The following is a 26,850-nucleotide window of genomic DNA, read 5'->3' on the forward strand; positions in this document are numbered from 1 at the left end:
CTTTGTTGTTCCAAGTTACCGGCGTTGGGATCCTCACACACCTTCTGTTCATGATAAGAATATGAAAAAGGTTATACTGGCCTCACTTTCTGAAAATGTAGCCATGTTTTCTGGACGCAATCAACTTGGTTATGAAGTAGCGCAAACTGGACAACATGTTAAACTGCATCCATCTTCTTCCTTGCTCGTGTTTGCTCAAAAGCCTAGTTGGGTGGTTTTCGGTGACCTTCTCTCAGTGTCTAATGAATATCTGGTCTGTGTTAGTGCTGTTGAGTTTCAATCATTATACGACCTTCAACCCCCTCCCTCGTTTGATGTATCCAAGATGGAAGAACGGAAGTTGCAAACTAAGACATTGACTGGTTTTGGCACTATTCTTCTCAAAAGATTTTGTGGGAAATCCAACAGTAATTTGCTTGGTCATGTTTCACGTATTAGGAAAGCTTGTTTGGATGAAAGAATCTTTGTTGAAGTGAAAGTTGACGAGAATCTCATCCAGTTATATGCCGCTTCACACGATATGAATATAGCTACTATGTTGGTGAGTGATGTTTTAGAATACGGGAAAAAGAGGTTACGCACAGAATGTATGGAAAAATGTTTATATCACGGGTCTGGTTTTGCATCACCTATGGCTTTGTTTGGGTCTGGTGTTGAGATAAAGCATCTGGAACTCTAGAAGCATTCCCTGAGTGTTGATGTGTATCACTCAAACATAAATGCAATTGATGACAAGGAGCTCCTGATGTTTTTTGAAAAGAATACCTCAGGTTCTATATATGCTGTGTACAAGTTCCAAGGAATGGGGAAGGATCCTCCAGATAGAGAAAAGTGGGGCAAGATAACATTTTTGTGCCCTGATGCTGCCAAAAGAGCCGTTGAGCTGGATGGAGACGAGTTTTGCGGCTCGAACTTGAAAATACTTCCTTCACAATCAGCTATGGGAGGGGATAAAACATTTTTATTTCCTAAAGTTAAAGCAAGAATTTTCTAGCCTCGTAGACTTAGCAGAGGATTTGGCATAGTTATATGTGATAAAAATGATGTTAATATAGAGTGGTATACACCATTATCACCATGAGAATAAATTATGACACTTTGCATAACTTTCTATATAGTATTCTCATAGCGGGTCAATCCGGTATAAATATTACTCTTAATATTCATACCTATGTTTAAGACTTGATAACTTTTTATCCATTATCCATGAGATGTGATCACCAGTCTACAAATGTAATAGTCTCAATGCTTTAATGTTATCCCACTTCATAATAAAGCTCGACTACGGATACTTTAAGAATAGTGTCCTTATGTTTAATGTGCTCTCATGATTAAGTCACACTTAATACATTAAACGGACTATCTATTCCAGGGACTTTATTAATCAACCATAATAAAGAAAATGCCTTTTATTATTAATAAATAATTCTATACAAGTACCAAAAGTATTGGCCTCTAGGGCTTACACCAACATCATGTTTCCCCCTGACACCCTTCCAAAGACCGTTTCCGACTTATTCATATACTAGAGTAGAGTCACTATGTGATCAGATCCGACTTGCTTACGTCTTGTAACAATGTTCTCCGAGAACCGACTGTCGCATCCGCGAAAAATAACCGGTGGGAAAAAGCAAACAAACAGAGCCGCTACCGTGCGTTATTTATCCCAAAGGAGGGAAAGGAAACGCTCGAAGTAAACCTGGAAAGGAAATGGTCTTACGACCAGAGATGCAAGGATCGGGAGTCGGTTACGCAAGGGGAAGGTATTAGCACCCCTCACGTCCGTCGTACTCGACGGGATCCACGCTCAGAAGATTAGGATAAGGTTGCTGATAAACTGCTCAAAGAATGCACACACACTGGAATAATAAAACAGGCGGAAGAAGATGGAGGAAGGAGACTCGGCAGGATGTCGCATCCTGGGCCTACGTAGTTTGTCAGAAACAAACATCAGAGTTGACGTAGTTCGGGGAAAAGGGGAACGGGCTCGCTAGGATATCGCATCCTATGCCTACGTATCTCATCTAGAATGAGAATTAGAGCTACCGTAGTTCGGCTAACGCACGCCGAAACAAACACCATACCAAGACGCTGAGACGTCAAAGCAAACACGCAAATGGAAACAGACTGCCAATGGCTGGTCTTACGTCCGACTCCAAACAACAAACACAAACAAGGAAACCGAATGCCAATCGCTGGACTTACATCAGACTCCAAGCACACAAACACCCACAGGAAACCGACCGCCAATCACTGGACTTACGCCAGACTCCACACAAACAAACACAGGAAACCGACTGCCAATCGCTGGACTTACGTCAGACTCCACACAAACAAACACAGGAAACCGACTACCAATCGCTGGACTTACGTCAGACTCCAAGCAAACAAGAGGTTAACCGGACGCTGAGTCGTCAAAAACAACAAAAAAGGTGAACAAACAAGCTAACAGGGAGCCTCATAGCTCTTATCCCTGGCCTGGGAGAGCTTGAATCAACTAGAAAGTGTGGGAGTTCAGAATGTAGGAACTCTTCTCCACATTACTGACACAACAAGATCTTGGGTTCTTATTCAAAGTGCATCAACACATGGTGTGAGCAGGATGCATGACACAACTGAATAGCAGGGGATGGATTGCACATCCCTTCTATCTGCCAATGCCTCTTCACTTAGGAGGTCTTTATATGTATAAGGCACAAAGATAAACAAGCACAAACATTGCCTCTTAAGGAGGGCTTCAGACAGGTGCCTGCCAAAATAACATGACAGGTCTTCCAGACTACATGGAGATCAAGGAAGTTACCTAAGTGGTATGTCAACCACAAGCAAAGCAAAGCAACTCAAATAATAAGATAAAGCGGCTAAAGTACCTGTGTAAACAACTAAACCAATCAGTACAGAATTCAGACAAACAGACAACAGTCAATATCAAACAGGCAATCCCAATGTACAACAAATAAACCCTAAGGCAAACTCAAGTGAGTTATCATCAACCTACAAAACAGCAAATGTTAGCAATCAATAGCAAATATCAACATTTAAATGATGAAGCATCATCAACCATGGAGATTAAGTGCTTGATCCTGAAATTCAAAGCTCACATGTAAGTAACAAACCACTAGGTCAAAGCCTAGGGTCAAAGGTGAAGAAAAAATTCAAAACAGGAGCTGAAATTCAACACAATGCAACTTAAAACACATATTAACATGTCATAAAAAGGACCAAGTCAAAATCATCAAGCAAGGCCATGTAATAAGCAAAGGAAGTCAAAGACAATTTTAAGGCTCACAAATGGACATTGAGAATGAAAAATCCAAATCAAAACAGAAATGATTCCAAAAATTCTGGAAAAAATCATGAGCATTCTACACCTCCAACATGATCATAATACAAAAATTCAGAAGCATTAGAGGTCATTTGAAATGGAAATTAAATTGCATAAGTTGATCAACCAAATGTGTGACACAAATTGTCACACCTCACAAACATGTGCATAAAACAGAAATGGTAAATTAGAAAAATACCAAACCAAGCCTAAAACATCCAGAAATGTGTCTAGAATCATCATGCAAAATTTCTTGTCCATTGGATTAAAATCAAGCATTTCACAATAGAAAGAGTGGAGCAAGGTCACAAATGCACATATGTTCAATCATTCTAACACAAACAGAAATCCAGCCATGCACAACTTCAAAATTCATCTTCATAAAAAACTAGACATTCTAAGGAACAAGTAGCAAAACATTTGGAATTATTTGAGGCTTTTTTCAATTTGTTATGAATTTTGGAAGTTAGCATAAAAAAATTTGAAAAGAAAATGAAGCATACATGAAATTGGAGGGAAATAGGAATTAATTTGAATTAATGCTGCCACCAGGATTCGAACTTGGTCCGAATTTGAATATGAGCGCGCCTCAATGAAACGGCGCCATTTTGCAGCGAACCCTAGCCTCAAGCTAGCGACGGTCCAAACCGACGCAAAGCGAAGCAAAACCGACGTAAAGTGAAGATCTTCATCTTCCTCACGAAGGCGATGAAGAACAGTGATGAAGTTCATCACAAATTTCCAGATTTTCCAGAATTGCTCAGAATTTTACAAATTATATATCGTTGGAAAGCTCTTTCAATGTAGAGTTCAAATATCATATTATCTAAGCCTAAATCTCCATGGATTTTCTGAATCGAAGCAAAGAAGTTTCTAGATCTAAACTTGAAATCATAATATCTCACTCAATTTTCATCCAAATTCCACAAAATTTATATCAGAATTCTCACCACAACAAGATCTACAAGATTATGTACATAAAACAGAGAATTAAGAGGATAAAAAATGTGACCTCTTGAAGAATAGTTGGCGAATTCTACAGATTCAAGGCCAAGCAAGCATGCAAATCCACTCCAAATCACTTGTTATGAAGTTTGATGATGAAATTGAGGCTTGGAAACGTGTAGATCTAGCTCAATTTTCATTTGCCATTTTTGAGTTCTTGAACTTCACATGCACAATTCTGGTCCAAACTTGATGATCCAAGGCTTGATCTCTGCTAAATCAACACTAGAAACCAGAATATGGAAGAAGATTCAAGGCTTATGTGAGAAAAATTGAATTAAGATTGGAAGAAAATTTTGGAGGGAAAAAATTCTTAGATCTAGAAATGGTGAATTGTGATTAACCTCTTCAAATTCTGTTACAATTATCTATATATACCATGTCCTAATCCTATTTTAATTAAAATTAATCAAAGTTAATTAGAGATTAAGCAAAATAAGGGTGCATGGCAAAAATTGGAAATTTGCATGATGCATGTAATAAATGGACGTGAACAGTACCAAACCAATGATCAAATGCACTTAAAAACACTCCATGCACATATTAGCAATGGTCATTTGTTCCCATGATGCATCAATTTTAAATTTTGCAATTTCCCTCCAAAATTGACTTGAAAGCACAAATGATCATATGTTGGAAATTCATGCAATGTGATGGATGTTTTGGAAACTTCATGTCATGACAAGCATTTTGCAAAAAGAACCACCAAATTTGGAGTTATGAATCAAAAGTTATGGCCTTTTGAAGTTCCATGCATCCTTGGTAATGATTGGACCATATCTCCTCAACCATTCATCATAAATTCATGATCCTAGACTTTTTGGAAATAGGAGAGAGAGATCTTCAACTTTCATGTTGGACAAAATTTCATTTGAAGCTTATTTGATGATGCAAGATCAAGTTGAAATTGAACCAAAAACTTTCCATTTTTGGAAACTTCCAATTACAGGTCACTTTCCATTTTTGGAAACTTTTGATCTGGCCTCAAATTCTTCAAGATATGCATTTGACATGATGAATAAGCCCCCTTTGAACATGAATGAGATGTTGAAACTCATTTCTCCACCTCCTAGCCCTGAGTTGACTTTCTGTTGACTTTTATGGTTGACAGATGACTTGAACATGCACAGATGATTTTGAGCCTCAACCACTTGATGAAATAACTCCAAAATGAAACCCTAGCTTATACAAGCTCAATAAAATCATATTATGATCTCCATCTCAATAAAGACCTCATCTCCTTGAAAAACCCTGACTGGTAGAATGCAACTGATTAGGGTTGACCAGAAGTCTAAACCCTAATCCCAAAGAATCTGAGCATGAACAATGATCCCCTTGAGGATGACACAACCATGATGATGATGTACCCTTGCCAATAAGATAATGCTCAAACTCCTTGAAGGAACAAGAAACCCTAATTGAAGCACAAACCCTCAGATGATTAGTGATCAATTTATGAGACCCTCAGGCTTGCATCTCTTAACCTTTCTATCTTCTGAGAAAGAATTTTAGGGGATGACTTATCTATTCCACATGATATGCAATATGCAAATGCCTAATGCCCTAAAAAATGAAATGCAATATGCTAAGCTAGTCCCAAGAGAGGAGGGCAAATTTTGAGGTGTTACAGCTGCCCCTATTCAATCCACTATGAACCTGTCGATATGAACAGCCTCGACTTTCAGATGATCAGGGTGAAGAGTGATTGAATACCAAGAACAGACGAACAATTTGCGCTCTGATGGGAAATAATTAACAATGCCCGTCAGAATCGGCGAAGAAGCAATCTCAAAAGAAGAATCCGTCTGGTACGGAGAAAGTCGGATGAATACCGAAAAGAAACGTTGACCTGGATACCAAAATAAATGGCAACACAGGAATACCCATGGCCTGAACGCCGCTCGTCAGTCTGAACACTGAGCATCGGAACATGAGAGTATTAACGTCGGTCTGAACACCGAGAGATTGGCCTGCATGCCTGAAAAACTGGCCTGAACGCCACTTCGGTCTGGATACCACTTCGGTCTGGATACCACTTTGGTCTGGACACCGGAAAACTGGCCTGAATGCCACTTCGGTCTGAATACCAATTCGGTCTGGATACCAGGAAATTGGCCTGAATGCCACAAGTACTTCAACCTGATCGTCGGAAACTTCTTCGATCTGAAAATCGGAAAATCTGGTCTGAACACCCACCTCGGTCTGAACACCGGAAACCTGGCCTGAATGCCGCAAGCTGCATCGATCTGAACTTCAGAAGCTTCTTCGATCTGAAAATCGGAAACTGGTCTGAATACCCACCTCGGCCTGAACACCGAAAACCTGGCCTGAATGTCGCATCGGTCTGAATACCCGAAAAAACTAGCCATGCCTGTCAGCATCGGCAGAAATAAGGGACAGTGATAAATGAGGCGGCACGCGTGCCAACGACCCATGCTGGGGATAACGAGCCATGAGAATGCTATCCTCTATTCAACCCTAGCAAACGAACAATTTGCGTTCAGCTGAGGATTATTCTCTTTCTCTTTTTTTTTGCCTTTTTTGAACCCCAAAACTTCTTTGATTATCATTTCCATCTCCGCCTGACAGAAACTCTTCCTCCAATATCGCACTACTGGGGAATACTTGTTGATTCAAAATCACGATGCCAAACTCCTCAGAGTAACATCTTCCAACTTCCATCTCGCACGACAGAAATCTCCTCCAGTATCGCACTACTGGTGAATACCGTTGACCCAACGTCACGATGCTGAACTCCTCGGAGTAACATCTCCACCACCCGGCGAAATCAAATCTCAAACGGTAACCACGGCTTGAGTCTAGTTTATCCAACGTCATGATGCTGAACTCCTTGGAGTAACATCTCCACCACCCGGCGAAATCAAATCTCAAACGGTAACCACGACTTGAGTCTGATGCTTGCAATGTTGAGGCTAATCTTCCAACCAGCGAAACCACTTCTCAAACGGTAACCACGGCTTGAGTAGCATCTTCACCAACCGGCGAAACCGAATCTCAAACGGTAACCACGGCTTTAGACTAGCTTATGCTTGCAATGATGATGCATGATGATTTTTTTTACAGCGTAATGCTCCATAATTATGGAAATGCTACGCAATTAGGTATGCAATATGATATGCTTATCTAAATGATGAATGCATAAAAAGTATCCCTCTCAAGGGACTCTTCTGGGGAGCTCAAGGCACTCTGCTGAGGAACCCGCTAACACTCTAATCTCCACCCTGCTGGGGAATAGCACCGCTGCTGGGGAAAGAGACCACCCTTGCCAGGGATGACCTCCACTGAACCCGACCCGCTTGGGGATTTCGCTGGGGAAGAAACCACCACCGCACTCTGCGGGGAAAACAACAGTCTCTGACTTGCTTGGGGAAATGCCAGCAACGGACACCTCCGCTGGGGAAACAGCAACCTTCAGGCCTGGCTGCTGAGGAAACATCGATCTAAAACCTACTGGGGAGATAACCATCCCGACCCTGCTAGGGAAGACTCAGACCTTGAATCTGCTGGGGAGATAACAATTCCGCCTCTGCTTGGGGAAACCAGGAAAGTCTGGCACAGAACACCCGTCGACTCGCCGAACCCCGGTATTCACCATCTAACCACAGTATCAGCTTTCCACTTTTGAGAGCTCCCAGACTCGTCTGGACTTTTCTGATTCATCACCTTGTATTCTCGACTTCTCCGTACTCCACGGAGATCGCACTCCCTGGATTCAAACAAACTTTCCAGTCCTCAGACTTTGAAGAGTCTTCTTGATTAATTCTCAAGGATCGTCGCACGTCTTCCATCGTCTTTTCACCATTCCTCAATCCCTTGTCCCTGATTGGACTCTACGGGGATCTTTTGTCAAAAAACCTCACATCGCAACCTGCAAGTGAGTGAAACTAATCTAACAGCACCTGCAAAAGAGATCGTTAGACAAAAACGTGCCCCAGGCGTGCCAAGATTTCAACACCTGAGTCACTCAACCTTCCAAATAAGATTTCAGGTTTTCAATCTTATAAACATGCATCGGAAGGAACCTGTATGTCTTAAAATGCAAAGATTCTTTATCACAATAAACGGATGTTTTTGTAATCAAAGCGGAAATGAAAACAAAAACAAAAATTATTTGACTGAATATGCATTTTATTGATTGAAAAAGGTGGCTCAAAACCGAGCAATACAAAGGAAGCAATTCCTAAAAAAGGTAATTGCGCACAAAAGGAAAATCTATCCTAATGGCAATGTGAAACCGTGATCTCATCGAGTTCCAACTCGGTTACACCCCATATGTCCTCAGACTCTCCGCACTTTCCGCCTTCTGAACAAGACGTTTCCGACTGATCCCTGCCAGGGATTATCCAGGTGTCATAACCAAAGCGTAAACGATCATGCCAGACGCAGTTGTTCGTTTCAATCCCTCTTTTGCCTGGACCTCCCTTTCGGGTTTTCAGTCCACCGGGATACCCTTTTTTGCCCAAGCCGCCTTTTCAGGTTTTCGACTTGCCGGGTGTACAGTTTTTTCCTTTTAATCCCTAATTTTTGCCCGAACCTTTTTCATTTTTTTTTCGGTTCGCCGGGATGCCCATTTTTGCCTGGACTATTTTATTCTTTTCGTCCAGCGGGTCTCTTTATACGAAGTATTTTTTAACTGCGTCTGCATTCACAAGGGATGGAAAATCCTCGCCATCCATGGTCGTTAACAACAAGGCTCCGCCAGAGAAAACCTTCTTCACCACGAATGGACCTTCATAATTAGGTGTCCACTTGCCCCTACGATCTTTTTGAGGAGGAAGGATCCTTTTCAGCACCAGATCTCCTACGTGATACACACGAGGTCGCACCTTTCGGTCAAAAGCACGCTTCATCCGCTGCTGGTACAACTGCCCATGATAGATGGCCGCCAGCCTCTTTTCCTCGATCAGGCTCAACTCTTCATACCGAGTCCTTACCCATTCAGCCTCTTGCAATTTTACGTCCATCAGGACTCTCAAAGAAGGAATTTGAACCTCAACCGGTAGCACGACTTCCATTCCATACACAAGCGAGAAAGGCGTTACCCCAGTAGACGTGCGCACCGAGGTTCGATACTTATGCAATGCAAATGGCAACATCTCGTGCCAATCCTTGTAGGTCACGACCATCTTCTGCACAATCTTCTTGATATTCTTATTGGCTGCCTCGACCGCCCCATTCATCTTCGGACGATAAGGAGAAGAATTGTGATGCTCAATCTTGAATTCCCGGCACAGTTCTGCCATCATCTTATTGTTGAGATTAGAACCATTATCAGTAATGATTCTTTCGGGAACCCCATATCTGCAAATGATGTCTCTCTTCAGGAATCTGGCAACGACCTGTTTCGTCACATTTGCATAAGAGGCTGCTTCCACCCACTTGGTGAAGTAATCAATAGCCACTAATATGAACCGGTGCCCATTCGAAGCCGTAGGCTCAATCTTCCCAATCATATCAATGCCCCACATAGCAAACGGCCATGGAGACGACATCAAGCTCAATGGATTTGGAGGCACGTGCACCTTGCCGGCATAAATCTGGCATTTTTGACACTTCCGCACAAAATTGAAACATTGAGCCTCCATTGTCATCCAATAATAACCTGCCCTCAGCAGCTTCTTCACCATTGCATTCCCACTGGCATGGGTACCGAACAACCCCTCGTGAACCTCTTTCATCAATTGGCTTGCTTCTTTATCATCAACACATCTGAGCAAAACCCAATCGAAATTTCTCTTGTACAAAACCCCATCCTTATTCAAGTAGAACACCATGGCCAACCTCCGCAGAGTCTTTCGGTCCTTCTTGGATGCTCCCTCAGGATACTCTTGGGTTTCCAAATAGCGCTTGATATCGTAATACCACGACTTCTCATCATCAGGCGCTGTGTCAACAGCAAACACATAAGCCGGTCTATCCAGACGTCCCACCTCAACATTGGGGAACTGATTCCACCACTGCACCTTAATCAAGGCGGCCAGAGTAGCCAAAGCATCTGCCAAAGGATTCTCTTCTCTAGGCACATGATGCAACACTACCTTGGTGAAAAACGTCAACAATCTCCTCGTATAATCCCGATATGGAATTAAATGAGATTGATGCGTATACCATTTCCCGTTAACCTGATTCACAACCAAAGCTGAATCTCCATAAATAACAAGGTTCTTGATCCGCAAATCAATCGCCTCTTCAATCCCCAAGATACAAGCTTCGTATTCAGCCGCGTTGTTGGTGCACTCAAATGTTAGCCGGGCAGCAAAAGGAATGTGGGACCCTTTCGGCGTAACCAAAACAGCACCAACTCCGCTACCATTCACGTTAACGGCCCCATCAAACATCAAAATCCATTCGGATTCAGGGTCAGGCCCCTCCTCCGGGATTGGTTCCTCACAATCTTTCGATTTGAGAAACATGATGTCCTCATCAGGGAATTCAAACTTCATCGGTTGATAATCCTCAATGGGTTGCTGGGCGAGGTAATCAGACAATACACTCCCCTTGATTGCTTTCTGAGAGGTATACTGTATATCATATTCGGTCAAAATCATTTGCCATCTCGCAACCCGTCCGGTCAATGCTGGCTTCTCAAAAATATACTTGATTGGATCCATCTTGGAAATCAATAAAGTGGTATGAACCAGCATATACTGTCTCAGTCGGCGAGCAGCCCATACCAAAGCACAACAAGTTTTCTCGAGCAGTGAATATCTTGTTTCACAGTCGGTAAACTTTTTGCTAAGGTAGTATATGGCATGCTCTTTTCGACCAGACTCGTCATGCTGCCCCAGTACACACCCCATAGACCCCTCGAGGACTGTCAAGTACAGAATTAACGGTCGTCCCTCCACAGGAGGCATCAGAATCGGAGGCTCCTGCAAATACTCTTTTATCTTTTCAAATTCCGCTTGGCAATCATTATTCCACCTGACCGTTTGATCTTTTCTCAACAATTTGAATATAGGTTCGCACGTGGCTGTTAAATGAGATATGAACCGCGAAATGTAGTTCAATCTACCTAAGAAACCACGAACCTCTTTTTCTGTTCTCGGCTCAGGCATTTCTCGTATTGCTTTTACTTTAGCAGGATCAACCTCGATTCCTCTTTCACTTACGATAAACCCCAGCAATTTACCGGACCGTACTCCGAAAGTGCACTTATTCGGATTCAACCTCAGTCTGAATTGTCTCAACCGGTCAAACAACTTGGCCAGATCTACCAAATGCCCCTCTTCTGTTTGGGACTTTGCTATCATGTCATCAACATAGCATTCGATTTCATGATGAATCATATCATGAAACAAAGTCACCATAGCCCTCTGATAAGTAGCACCGGCGTTCTTGAGACCGAATGGCATCACCTTATAGCAGAAAGTACCCCATGGTGTGATGAACGTTGTTTTCTCCATATCATCTGGCGACATTTTGATTTGATTATAGCTAGAAAAGCCATCCATGAAGGAAAACACCGAGAACTGAGTTGTATTATCTACCAACACATCAATGTGAGGTAACGGGAAATCATCCTTCGGGCTAGCTCTGTTCAAATCCCGGTAGTCCACACACATTCTCACCTTCCCATCCTTCTTCGGCACTGGCACAATATTTGCGACCCAAGGCGGATAATTAGTGACAGCGAGGAAACCAACATCCAACTGCTTCTGAACCTCCTCTTTAATTTTCATGGCCATCTCGGGTCGAGTTCTGTGCAACTTCTGCTTCACTGGAGGACAATCTGCTCTCAATGGTAGCTTGTGCACAACAATATCGGTATCCAACCCTGGCATATCTTGATAAGACCAGGCGAAGATATCAACATACTCTTTCAACAGGGCTACCATTCTGCTCTTGACACTTTCCTCCAAAGCAGCCCCAACTTTCACTTCCTTTCTGACCTCCTCGGTACCCAGATTCACAACCTCAACTTGCTCCTCGTGCGGTTGAATCACCTTCTCCTCTTGTTTCAACAACCTGGCTAATTCCTCCAGCAGTTCACAATCTTCTTCGCCTTCTTCTTCGGCATGATAGATCGGATTGTCGAAGTCATATGAGGGTGTAACAGGATTGTTATCAATGAGATCCGGAGAAAGATCGCATCTGCATGAATGTTGATTCATGCACTGCTTTAGAACCGGAGTGAAACAATTTCAAAGAAGAATGAAAACAAACATTGCCATTTTTGTTTTTGTTTTTATTAAACTGCAAAAATAAATGAAAGACAGGGAACACCGCTTTTAATTGAAAAACATCCTTTTATTTATGATGCAAAAAATTGCAAAATGAAACATGAGGTGGCCCTTACAATGAACCATTACGTTTCGGGCAAAACGTATGGCTTCCATGCAAATAGAATTGAAAAACAGGAAATATTACTCTTCAAGTAGAGTGACAGTGATGATCTTTTCGGCCTTCCAGTTCTGGACTTCCATCCCTGGTACGCACGGCTTTATCCATTGATCTATCTCACAGTCACTGTCATCTTCTTCACCCACCATGCAGATGTGATCTGGATCCAGCATTCCAGCACTGGTGAACGTGAATGACGTACGACGTCCTCTGCCCTGTCCAGACGAGCCTCGGCCCGGCTGATAACCAACCCCAAATCGGTCTTTCTTGGCGGCGATGTCCATCATCTTCCCCCAACCTGGAGCTTCTCCATTCTTCACCACCTCAGCAGCCTGTTTATGCGAAGAAATGGACGGCTTTTCCTCTTCTTTGGCAAAAAGAGCATTCTCCACCTTGACGGTTTCGAATGCTTGACTTGGTGTTTCAACAATTTCACCGTCCATTTCCACGTATTTGAACGATGATAGATGGCTGACGAAGATGTCTTCCTCTCCACAAACTGTGACGACCTGCCCGTCCCAGATGTACTTCAATTTCTGGTGCAAAGTCGAAGTCACTGCCCCAGCAACATGAATCCACGGCCTACCCAACAAGCAACTGTATGCCGGCTGAATATCCATGACATAAAATACCGACTTGAACACCTCGGCCCCGATCTTCATAGGGATCTCCACTTCCCCAAACACAGCCCGCTTTGAACCGTCGAAAGCTCTCACCACCAAATCTGTAGGCCTCAGCACTAACCCATCACAGTCTAGCTTCGCAAGGGCTTTCTTTGGCAACACATTTAAGGATGAGCCGGTATCAACCAACACGTGCGAGAGCACGGCTCCTTTACACTCCATAGCAATGTGTAATGCCCTATTATGATTCCGCCCATCCACAGTCAGATCAAGATCAGTGAAACCCAGCCCATTGCTGGCATTGACATTTGACACCACCGTCTCTAACTGATTGATTGTTATCTCCTGAGGAACATAGGCTCTCTTCAGGAATTTCAGCAAAGCCTCTCTATGCCCCTCGGAGCTCAGCAATAATGACAGAATTGAGATCTTGGATGGCGTTTGTTGCAGATGGTCAACAAGCTTGTACTCTGACTTCTTGATGATTCTCAAAAATTCTTCAGCTTCATCATCAAGTTCTTTCTCCGACCCCACAGGCGCCGGTGTCACCACAGGAGTACCCTCATTTACCGCTTGTTTCCCTCTCGCCCTGGCTAAAGCCTCGGCCTTTTCTTTCTTTTCTTTCTCTCCATCCCCATTCCTCAAAGCACCAGGTGCAAACAACCTTCCACTGCGAGTGAAACCATTGGGTCCGGCATTATCCACCTTTGAAACGGTGGTTTCACTTGCAGCCTGATCCTCAACTTCTCCTCATTACAATATACTTCTCCACCATAATGCCACGGCACGGCTTCATCTTTGTCATAAGGAATTGGCCCAGGTACCGTGATAGTAACTGGAGCCGCATCTGCCAGCGTTGACAAATCAACCGGGTCGAAGTAAATGGTGATGGTGGAGACATCTTCCTTCACCAAATCAATCTTTTCAAATCTGAGGCTTCCCTCATCCATCAGCCTCTGGACAACCTCCCTCAACAATACACACCCATTGGGAACAACGGTGCATGCAGCACAACAATCATCACAGCCCGGGAAGACCCCATTCTTCAACAATTGTCTTTTGACCTCAGCCAACGGAGTCTTCAACTGGTCCACATTCATCAGCCCGATTCTGCCCTCTTCAGAAATTGCATTCACCCCCATTTGACCATGCGCAGGCATGGGATTAGCATTAACATTTGGAGATGGTGCAAAGTTGATAGCTTTAGAATCCACCAAGTCCTGGACCACATGCTTAAAAGCTTTACAATTTTCCATATTGTGTCCAGGGGCACCTGAGTGGAATTCGCACTTGGCGTTCTCATCATAGCTAGGAGGCCTCTGATCGGGTCTCACTGGAGCCAAGGTCCTCAGCTGAACCAACCCTAAGTCCTTCAACTTTTTCAACAAGAATGAATAGGTCACAGGTGGCCTATCAAATTGACGATCAGTCATTCGTCCTCTTACTTGATACCCGGCCCTCTGCGGTCTCTGTTGAAATGGCTGTCGTTGTTGTTGCGGTTGTTGCTGTTGCTGTTGTTGATTATCAGCAGGAATAGTTACCGCAGCAGTGTGCTGGTAGTAACGATCCCTGCTCTGCCCCCTCTGAGCATACACTGCACTGGTGTCACCCTCCTTCTTCCTCTGACCATTCCCAAAGGGCTTCTTCGATCCAGATGACGAAGCACTACCCTGAATCTTTCCCATCTTTAACCAGCTCTCTATTCTTTCTCCGGCCACCATAATATCAGCAAAGTTAGTAACCGGGCATCCAACCATTCTTTCAGCAAATGTCCCTTGAAGGGTACCCATAAACAAATCTGACATTTCTCGGTCTACCAACGGAGGTTGGACTCGGGCAGCCAGCTCCCTCCACCTATGCGCATATTCTTTAAACCCCTCATTAGGCTTCTGAGACATACCCTGCAATTGGGTACGGCTAGGAGCCATATCAGCATTAAATTGGTATTGTTTAAAGAAAGCGTCCCCAAGATCCTGCCAGCTTTTGATATCCGAAGATTTCAATTTGGTGTACCACTCCAAAGACCCCCCAGACAGACTGTTCTGGAAGAAGTACATCCACAGCTTCTGGTCCATTGTATAACAAGAAATCTTTCGAACGAAGGCCTGGAGATGAGTTTCCGGGCAAGAACTCCCATTGTATTTGTCAAACGCAGGCGCTTTAAACTTTTGCGGGATCACAATCCCCTCAACCAGCCCCATGTTCGACATGTTAACAACCTCCAGAGTAGCATAACTCTCAAGAGCCCTAATTTTCTCCGCCAGCACCTGAATCTCTTTGTTTGGTGGTTGGACACCATATTGACCGAACTGTTCATTAAGCACGGAGAACTGATCTTCTTCTCTATCTTCCTCGGTCCCGAAGAAAGGAGGAAACAGACTGTCCTTCAAATTGTTGCCCATCGGACCCGGTCCACCGCCTGTGGCAACACCAAAACCACCCCCATTATTAACCACCACACCAGCAGTTGTTTTTTTCTGGGATCTTCTCCATCCCTAGAACCACCAAGACCGTGGTTGGAGACACCTTCTAAATTGACACCACTATTAGCAGCTGAAGCCCGCTCGAGCTTCTCCACTTTATCAGCAAGTGCTTTTTGCCCCACGGCAAACCCTTGCATAACATTGATCAGTTCATTCATCTTCTCCTTCAGCTCAAGAATATCTGCGTTGGGTAGATCCATCAGCCTGGATGTGTTGCGTCTAGTAGGATATCTGTGCGGATGTGCTGCGTGCAAAGGAATGATTCTACGTGCGCGAGCAATGATTCCTGAAACAATCAAGCACGTTAGAAACCGACACCTGCAAAATAGAAGACAAGTTATCATTATGCATGAATGCAATGTCTATCCATATGAGGAACCCTCTGTCTTTCGATCCTGATTTCATCGAGACAGATAATAATCTGACAGCAACATTCTGACATCAATCATCTGATTTTGCCATTCAAAGCAGAGAATTATGATTTAGCAAAGATATCACCCAACCATGTGTGTGTTGTGTGAGTGAAGCAATGGCAAAGCAAATAAAGCTTGAAGATCGATCACTGAATGAAAATAACCACTGTATACCAAAAGTGCACAATATGTGCGAGAGTCATACATCAAGTCTGATACAAATCAAATTACAATTCTCCAAAAACAGAAAGGAAATACAAGCAAGTGAATTCCGTCAACATGCCTGACGGTAATCCAACACAAATAAGAAAGGTCTAAACTGACGAAGGTCCCACAGAGGGCCCTACATCATCAACCATCCTGGTAAACTTCGCGGCGAACCTGAGCTCGGTGTTCTCCTGCTGCAATCTCCCCACCTCCTTCTGGTGAATCTTCATCTGTCGGAAGTAATGATCCCTCTCAGCAAGATAATGATCTTTCTCAGCAATATAATGATCTCTCTCAGCAATATAATGATCTCTCTCAGCAATGATCTTCACGTTCTCTGCTTCCTTAATCTTTAGCTTTGCCTCCCACTCGGCGATAAGGGTTCTGACTCTGTCTTCCCTCTGATCCCTCACAAGGATTTGTCTCCTCTTCTCATCTTCAATGACCTTCGAAGCTCTAGCCAACCTCTCCTTGGTGATGTCGTGCTCCCTCGTGGATGACTCTAAAGCTTGGCTGACCTTGCCATAATAAGTGGTGTCTATCTCAAAGCGCTTCACCACAAGAGCATGTCTCTTATCCTGGTCTTCCATTTTCCCTTTGATCTCCTGATTAGCCATTTGGACTCTAGCAACACTCATCTCCAATTCAGTCTTCTCTGCCTGAAGCTGATCTCTCTCCCTCTTCATCTCAAGGAACTCTTCCATACTGACAAAAGAATGAGATTCCTCAATCAACGGATACCAAGGATCACCCACAGGAAATGGTAGACGAGTGAGCTCCACTCTCTTGCTGAGCCAATCATCAAACGGAGGAAAAGACCTGTTATTAGCTCTACCCCAAGAAAACTTGCCTTTCCTTTGAATGTTGCGCCATGCATCAGACACTTGCCTCAACCGTGACTGGTTACCCTCAACCGGGAAGTAGAAAGTTTCCTGAATCTCACTCTTGAGAGGAGGAACCTCCATAGCGAATCCCATTTGTCTCTTAAGAAGTGTCGGATTATAATTAATGCAACCCTGAACTCCTATAAGAGGCACATTGGGAAAACCCCCACAACTGCAAATGAAATCTTGTCCAACCCCACTATTGTGAGTCCAAGCTATGTCTTTGGCTTGCAAACCCATCAACTTGGTCGCCCAATTTACAGTATGGTCAAGAAGAACAAAAGCACCCCTGGAAGGCAAATATCCCATAAACCATTTGTATAATAGCTGAGCACAACACCTAATCAATCCTCCACGCCTCTTCTCGTTCCGACTATGGACCGAGTAATAGACATCCCCAACCAAAGTAGGAATAGGATTCCTATGCACAAACACCCGGATGGCATTAATGTCCACAAAGTTCTTCTGATTAGGAAACGGGATGATACCATAGATGCTCACAGCAATCAAAGCACAGACAGCCTTCCAATCACCCAAAACAGTATGCTCCTTGGCTTTAGCCTCTAGGAAACTCAGATGAAAACCAGGCAACTTTCCCTTCTCCTTCAGACCCCCCTTAGTCACCTCTGGGCTCAAATAAAGAGCACGAGAGATCCCCCCAACATCAGGTTCTTCCTTAGTAGCATAGAAAGGAACCTAATTTCTGATCTGGATACCCAGGATACCAGCATAGTCCTCCATCAAAGGCCCCAATAAGTAATCCGGGAAGACGAAACATCTCAAACCAGGGTCATAAAACTAGAGAAGAGTATGGATGGCGCTCCTATCCTTGTCAGTGAGCCTGAAAACCATCTTCAGAATACCCCCATAAGTCTCACGGAACATCCCCACATGGTCAGGTGTAATCAATGCTATCATCTCTTTCAGCACACTGATCTCTGGATCAAAGAAACTGTAGACAACATCGTCCTTCAAACCAGGCCTCATATCTGAGCAAAGAAGTCTCTCAACCAGGATCTCAATCAAGAATGTCCCCTGCATATGGATAAACATGAGTTAGATGCGGATAAATGCAAAATGTGAATGATGCTGATGTATGAATGCAATGCACTGTGCCATCCTCCAAGTCATCTGATCATCAACTGTACAGAAGCCCCAGTCTCTGAACTGATCACAACCATCTGAGGTACTGAGTAACCACAAATCCGACTTGGGGTTCCGAAATAAACGGAACGGAAGGATATATCACCATCATCACAGAGAAAACACTGAACTGATAGCCACAACAATCTCTGAATCAACCCAGGGAATCCTGAAATAAACGGATCCCCACTGATAAATACCGCGGACAGAATTCCGGCGTCTCAGACATAAATATCCATAAATCCGACTTATAAACAGGACTCTGATCAATAACTGAACCATTAGTCACCATCACAGTCACCATCAGAACATGCATCTGTAAGAATCAACCCTCCCCTCACAGGTGAATTCTAATCAGGTCATCCTAAGGCGGATAATGGTCTCGACAATTGGGCAAAGATACTCAACGGGTTTGCCCTTTCGGGTGTGCCGTTGCAGCTCTCATAAGATCGTCTAAACCAAAGATCCGGGAAAGAACGGTCACCGAAGTCAATAGCTCAAAAGAGGTAACCCAACCAAAGTGGAATACTCCACAATGGAAGAGCTCTCTCAGATGAACCTCGTCCGGCTTGTGGTATGTCACGTCGCAACAACATGCCCAACCAACATGTGAGGAACGTGAGACCACACTAATCCTAGGTGTATACTCGGGCCTGGGTTTTAGCCCCACTCAGAACACCCACCCCAACTCAGAGGAACCAACCTGTACAGAATCAGCACAATGATAATATGATGCATGCAAACACATATGCAAATAATCACAGTATAATAATCATAAATGCAATAAATAGAGCAGCAAAAGCAACCAAAACTATCCTAGAGAGCGCTAGGATTGACTCGCTTAGGGAAGATGGACCAGCAAGAGGTCAACTTCTACAGTCCCCAGCAGAGTCGCCAGCTGTCGCATCCGCGAAAAACAACCGGCGGGAAAAAGCAAACAAACAGAGCCGCCACCGTGCGTTATTTATCCCAAAGGAGGGAAAGGAAACGCTCGAAGTAAACCTGGAAAGGAAATGGTCTTACGACCGGAGATGCAAGGATCGGGAGTCGGTTACGCAAGGGGAAGGTATTAGCACCCCTCACGTCCGTCGTACTCGACGGGATCCACGCTCAGAAGAATAGGATAAGGTTGCTGATAAACTGCTCAAAGAATGCACACACACTGGAATAATAAAACAGGCGGAAGAAGATGGAGGAAGGAGACTCGGCAGGATGTCGCATCCTGGGCCTACGTAGTTTGTCAGAAACAAACATCAGAGTCGACGTAGTTCGGGGAAAAGGGGAACGGGCTCGCTAGGATATCGCATCCTATGCCTACGTATCTCATCTGGAATGAGAATTAGAGCTACCGTAGTTCGGCTAACGCACGCCGAAACAAACACCATACCAAGACGCTGAGACGTCAAAGCAAACACGCAAATGGAAACAGACTGCCAATGGCTGGTCTTACGTCCGACTCCAAACAACAAACACAAACAAGGAAACCGAATGCCAATCGCTGGACTTACATCAGACTCCAAGCACACAAACACCCACAGGAAACCGACCGCCAATCGCTGGACTTACGCCAGACTCCACACAAACAAACACAGGAAACCGACTGCCAATCGCTGGACTTACGTCAGACTCCACACAAACAAACACAGGAAACCGACTACCAATCGTTGGACTTACGTCAGACTCCAAGCAAACAAGAGGTTAACCGGACGCTGAGTCGTCAAAAACAACAAAAAAGGTGAACAAACAAGCTAACAGGGAGTCTGGTACTCGAGCCTGCTATCTGTCAAGCAAACACACACAAAAAAGGAAAAGGGTGCCCGGAGAGATCTCGCACGATCTCCTGCCTACGTACCTCATCTGGTATGAGGATCAGGGCAACGTAGTTCCCCTTAACAGGGGAGAAACTCTCTCCTAACCAGAGACCGGGAAATAACAAACTAAAAGGGAGGCTGACTCGAGCCTAATAGTTGTCATGCAATCCACAATAGTCCTAGGTTGAGGCATCTAAACAGAACCTAACTCGCACAGGCAGCAATTTGAAACAACAAAAACAAGCATTCACAAGAGAGCAAGCACACACACTATATGCAAACAAGTGGCTCACACAAGGCTAGGCTGTAGAAACAAGCCAACTGGAATGGGGTGTTTTTAGCTCTTAACCCTAACATTGAGAGTTAGGGTGAAGCAGATGAAATGGAGATGAGGGTTATGCCTCATAGCTCTTATCCCTGGCCTGGGAGAGCTTGAATCAACTAGAAAGTATGGGAGTTCATAATGTAGGAACTCTTCTCCACATGACTGACACAACAAGATCTTGGGTTCTTATTCAAAGTGCATCAACACATGGTGTGAGCAGGATGCATGACACAACTGAATAGCAGGGGATGGATTGCACATCCCTTCTATCTGCCAATGCCTCTTCACTTAGGAGGTCTTTATATGTACAAGGCACAAAGATAAACAAGCACAAACATTGCCTCTTAAGGAGGGCTTCAGACAGGTGCCTGCCAAAATAACATGACAGGTCTTCCAGACTACATGGAGATCAAGGAAGTTACCTAAGTGGTATGCCAACCACAAGCAAAGCAAAACAACTCAAATAATGAGTTAAAGCGGCTAAAGTACCTGTGTAAACAACTAAACCAATCAGTACAGAATTCAGACAAACAGACAACAGTCAATATCAAACAGGCAATCCCAATGTACAACAAATAAACCCTAAGGCAAACTCAAGTGAGTTATCATCAACCTACAAAACAGAAAATGTTAGCAATCAATAGCAAATATCAACATTTAAATGATGAAGCATCATCAACCATGGAGATTAAGTGCTTGATCCTGAAATTCAAAGCTCACATGTAAGTAACAAACCACTAGGTCAAAGCCTAGGGTCAAAGGTGAAGAAAAAATTCAAAACAGGAGCTGAAATTCAACACAATGCAACTTAAAACACATATTAACATGTCATAAAAAGGAACAAGTCAAAATCATCAAGCAAGGCCATGTAATAAGCAAAGGAAGTCAAAGACAATTTTAAGGCTCACAAATGGACATTGAGAATGAAAATTCCAAATCAAAACAGAAATGATTCCAATAATTCTGGAAACAATCATGAGAATTCTACACCTCCAACATGATCATAATACAAAAATTCAGAAGCATTAGAGGTCATTTGATATGGAAATTAAATTGCATAAGTTGATCAACCAAATGTGTGACACAAATTGTCACACCTCACAAACATGTGCATAAAACAGAAATGGTAAATGAGAAAAATACCAAACCAAGCCTAAAACATCCAGCAATGTGTCTAGAATCATCATACAAAATTTCATGTCCATTGGATTAAAATCAAGCATTTCACAATAGAAAGAGTGGAGCAAGGTCACAAATGCACATATGTTCAATCATTCTAACACAAACAGAAATCCAGCCATGCACAACTTCAAAATTCATCATCATAAAAAACTAGACATTCTAAGGAACAAGTAACAAAAAATTTGGAATTATTTGAGGCTTTTTTCAATTTGTTATGAATTTTGGAAGTTAGCATAAAAAAATTTGAAAAGAAAATGAAGCATACATGAAATTGGAGGGAAATAGGAATTAATTTGAATTAGTGCTGCCACCAGGATTCGAACTTGGTCCGAATTTGAATATGAGTGCGCCTCATTGAAACGGCACCGTTTTGCAGCGAACCCTATCCTCAAGCTAGCGACGGTCCAAACCGACGCAAAGCGAAGCAAAACCGACGTAAAGTGAAGATCTTCATCTTCCTCACGAAGGCGATGAAGAACAGTGATGAAGTTCATCACAAATTTCCAGATTTTCCAGAATTGCTCAGAACTTTACAAATTATATATCGTTGGAAAGCTCTTTCAATGTAGAGTTCAAATATCATATTATCTAAGCCTAAATCTCCATGGATTTTCTGAATCGAAGCAAAGAAGTTTCTAGATCTAAACTTGAAATCATCATATCTCACTCAATTTTCATCCAAATTCCACAAAATTTATATCAGAATTCTCACCACAACAAGATCTACAAGATTATGTACATAAAACAGAGAATTAAGAGGATAAAAAATGTGACCTCTTGAAGAACAGTTGGCGAATTCTGCAGATCCAAGGCCAAGCAAGCATGCAAATCCACTCCAAATCACTTGTTATGAAGTTTGATGATGAAATTGAGGCTTGGAAACGTGTAGATCTAGCTCAATTTTCATTTGCCATTTTTGAGTTCTTGAACTTCACATGCACAATTCTGGTCCAAACTTGATGATCCAAGGCTTGATCTCTGCTAAATCAACACTAGAGAACCAGAATATGGAAGAAGATTCAAGGCTTATGTGAGAAAAATTTGAATTAAGATTGGAAGAAAATTTTGGAGGGAAAAAATTCTTAGATCTAGAAATGGTGAATTGTGATTAACCTCTTCAAATTCTGTTACAATTATCTATATATACCATGTCCTAATCCTATTTTAATTAAAATTAATCAAAGTTAATTAGAGATTAAGCAAAATAAGGGTGCATGGCAAAAATTGGAAATTTGCATGGTGCATGTAATAAATGGACGTGAACAGTACCAAACCAATGATCAAATGCACTTAAAAACACTCCATGCACATATTAGCAATGGTCATTTGTTCCCATGATGCATCAATTTTAAATTTTGCAATTTCCCTCCAAAATTGACTTGAAAGCACAAATGATCATATGTTGGAAATTCATGCAATGTGATGGATGTTTTGGAAACTTCATGTCATGACAAGCATTTTGCAAAAAGAACCACCAAATTTGGAGTTATGAATCAAAAGTTATGGCCTTTTGAAGTTCCATGCATCCTTGGCAATGATTGGACCATATCTCCTCAACCATTCATCATAAATTCATGATCCTGGACTTTTTGGAAATAGGAGAGAGAGATCTTCAACTTTCATGTTGGACAAAATTTCATTTGAAGCTTATTTGATGATGCAAGATCAAGTTGAATTTGAACCAAAAACTTTCCATTTTTGGAAACTTCCAATTACAGGTCACTTTCCATTTTTGGAAACTTTTGATCTGGCCTCAAATTCTTCAAGATATGCATTTGACATGATGAATAAGCCCCCTTTGAACATGAATGAGATGTTGAAACTCATTTCTCCACCTCCTAGCCCTGAGTTGACTTTCTGTTGACTTTTATGGTTGACAGATGACTTGAACATGCACAGATGATTTTGAGCCTCAACCACTTGATGAAATAACTCCAAAATGAAACCCTAGCTTATACAAGCTCAATAAAATCATATTATGATCTCCATCTCAATAAAGACCTCATCTCCTTGAAAAACCCTGACTGGTAGAATGCAACTGATTAGGGTTGACCAAAGGTCTAAACCCTAATCCCAAAGAATCTGAGCATGAACAATGAGCCCCTTGAGGATGACACAACCATGATGATGATGTAACCTTGCCAATAAGATAATGCTCAAACTCCTTGAAGGACCAAGAAACCCTAATTGAAGCACAAACCCTCAGATGATTAGTGATCAATTTATGAGACCCTCAGGCTTGCATCTCTTAACCTCTCTATCTTCTGAGAAAGAATTTTAGGGGATGACTTATCTATTCCACATGATATGCAATATGCAAATGCCTAATGCCCTAAAAAATGAAATGCAATATGCTAAGCTAGTCCCAAGAGAGGAGGGCAAATTTTGAGGTGTTACACCGACCTACTAACGATTTATGCAATCCGACTTGTTCGCCTTTTTATACTCGACCTAGAAAACCTCGGTCTTTGAGAATTCTAAGATGTATAATAATATAAACATAATTATTGAAGATCAAAATATAATCGAAATACAATGTATTAAAAAGTTATATCTCAAAAATGATTTTTATAAAATACTATTTGAAAAATAGTTTCAAAATTAAATAATTTAAAAATATTTAATATCTAATTTTTTTAAATAAAATAATTAAATATCTAAAATAATATTTTTAGAATAATTATTAAAAGTAATTTTTTATTAATTTTTTTATTTACAATTTTTTTAAAAATAAATAGTATAAAAATCATTTTTTAAAAGCAAAACAAAACAAAACAATCTGACCTTTAATTTCTCTTTTTCAAACTCTAAAGATTCAAAATCCTCTCCGATTAAAGAATATAGTATAATTTTATAGATAGATCATCATGAGATGAAGACCCATACACTTAACTTCAGCCGCTACTTGGAATAAAGTTTCAAACCCAAAAACACAGCTCTCAAAACCTCACCATGCCAATTCACTCATCCAATCACTCCCTTACTTCATACACCACCGTCGTCGTCCTCCTCCTCTTCCTCCAAACTTCAACTCCGATAATCAAAGCCCTCGCCGAAAACTCCCACGTCATCAATTTCCAATCACCAAACCTCTATCCAGAATCCCTAGCGTGGGACCCTTTAAAACAACACTTCCTCGTCGGATCCCTCTGTCACCGCACCATCTCATCAATCTCTGACGCTGGCATAATCGAAACCCTAATCTCCGATACCTCTCTCCCCGAAAACGTCACCGTTGTAGGTATAACAGTCGATTCACGCAACAACCGCGTCCTCGCTGTAATCCACGCCGTCAAACCTCTTCCTCCTTTCAACGCTCTCGCCGCCTACGACCTAAAATCCGGCAACCGCCTCTTCCTCTCCCCTCTCCCCACCGATGAAGAAGCCCTCGCAAACAATGTCGCTGTTGATTACAACGGCAACGCTTATGTCACGAACTCCATCGGCAACTACATTTGGAAAGTCAACGTGAAAGGAGAAGCTTCAATCTTCTCAAAATCGCCGAGGTTCATCGAACATTCGGTGGACCGCGACACACCGTATAGTTACATCGGGCTCAACGGTATTGCTTACGTCAGCAGCGGGGATTATCTCTTGGTGGTGCAATCCAATACAGGTAAGGTTTTCAAGGTTGATGCGGACGACGGTACAGCCAGGCACGTACTTCTCAACGAGGATCTCACGCGTCCTGATGGCGTCGTTTTTAGAAGTGACGGTGTCGTTTTGGTGGTTTCACCGCAAGCGAATAAGTTGTGGCTTCTGAAGAGTAATAATGGATGGAGGGAGGGTGTGGTTTATGACAAAATTGACCTTGAGAGTGAAGGGTACCCTACTTCGGTTGTTTCGAGAGGGAGGGATAAGATGTATGTGTTGTATGGGTAATTTTTGGAGGGTCTTTTGGGGAATTCAGAGAGGGAGGGTTTTAGAATTGAGGAGATTATGTCACCAAAGGAGAGTGAGGGAGAGAATGTTTGGCTTTATGTGATGATTGGATTTGGCATGGTGTATTTTGTGTATTGGAGGTTTCAGATGGGTCAGCTTGTGAAGCATATGAACAAAAAGATCAATTGATTATTTCTAAGTTTATAGTTTCTATTTCATGGTTATAACTTTTTTTGTTTTGTTTTGTTGTTATTGTTAGGTTCATAGAATCATAGGAGTGACAATTGTATCATTTTGATGTTTTATACCAAACTCTTATTAAGAGCTTAAGGTGGTTTATAAATTCTAATGCTCTTTATGAACGGGACAAAGGATGATTTGCAGCAGTATAGTGAGATATCTTAATGTAATTTAAGAAACATAGGGATAAAAAGAGTAAGAATTGAGAAGAATAAATGAGACCTATTATAGTATGGTGTTCTATTCCCCTGTTTTGATATGTAATACTCATGTTTTTGTTATTGTTTTTTGTGCTGTAGTGGGATGGAGTCTATGATAAATGAGAATTTATAAATTCTGCAGTATGGGGTTTTCATCTCAAGGCTCTAAGAAACTACATTGATGAGGTGATAAGCAAAGATCTGATTGTCTCAAAGTGCAATTTTGCCATTCTGATGGTGACCTTTTTACACTTCTCTCTGTGTACAAAAATGGGAGGCTCTGCCTCAAGAGAGGAGGAATAAGTGGTGTTGGGAAAATAGCATCAATGCTAAATCTATGAGGAGATGCCAAGACACAGTTTTCGAGTTAGAATCTTTTCTAGAGCGTGAACATGGCTTTGTTGTTCCAAGTTACTGGCGTTGGGATCCTCATACACCTTCTGTTCATGATAAGAATATGAAAAAGGTTATACTGGCCTCACTTTCTGAAAATGTAGCCATGTTTTTTGGACGCAATCAACTTGGTTATGAAGTAGCGCAAACTGGACAACATGTTCAACTGCATCCATCTTCTTCCTTGCTCGTGTTTGCTCAGAAGCCTAGTTGGGTGGTTTTCGGTGACCTTCTCTCAGTGTCTAATGAATATCTGGTCTGTGTTAGTGCTGTTGAGTTTCAATCATTATACGACCTTCAACCCCCTCCCTCGTTTGATGTATCCAAGATGGAAAAACGGAAGTTGCAAACTAAGACATTGACTGGTTTT

The 26,850-nt window shown here is 42.4% G+C and overlaps 1 protein-coding gene across 1 annotated transcript in view; it reads left to right on the forward strand.

Annotated features, from left to right (window-relative positions):
* Positions 1-25,858, forward strand: part of LOC127085082 (uncharacterized) — a 99,179-nt gene extending 73,321 nt beyond the window's left edge. The window contains exon 4 of the mRNA XM_051025663.1: positions 25,382-25,858. Within this exon, the coding sequence (XP_050881620.1) occupies positions 25,382-25,647 (266 nt within the window). The 3' untranslated portion in view covers positions 25,648-25,858. The remainder of the gene's footprint in view (positions 1-25,381) is intronic.
* The last annotated feature ends 992 nt before the right edge of the window (positions 25,859-26,850 follow it).

This window comes from Lathyrus oleraceus, chromosome 5, assembly GCF_024323335.1.
Source record: "Lathyrus oleraceus cultivar Zhongwan6 chromosome 5, CAAS_Psat_ZW6_1.0, whole genome shotgun sequence".
Lineage (NCBI taxonomy): Eukaryota > Viridiplantae > Streptophyta > Magnoliopsida > Fabales > Fabaceae > Lathyrus > Lathyrus oleraceus.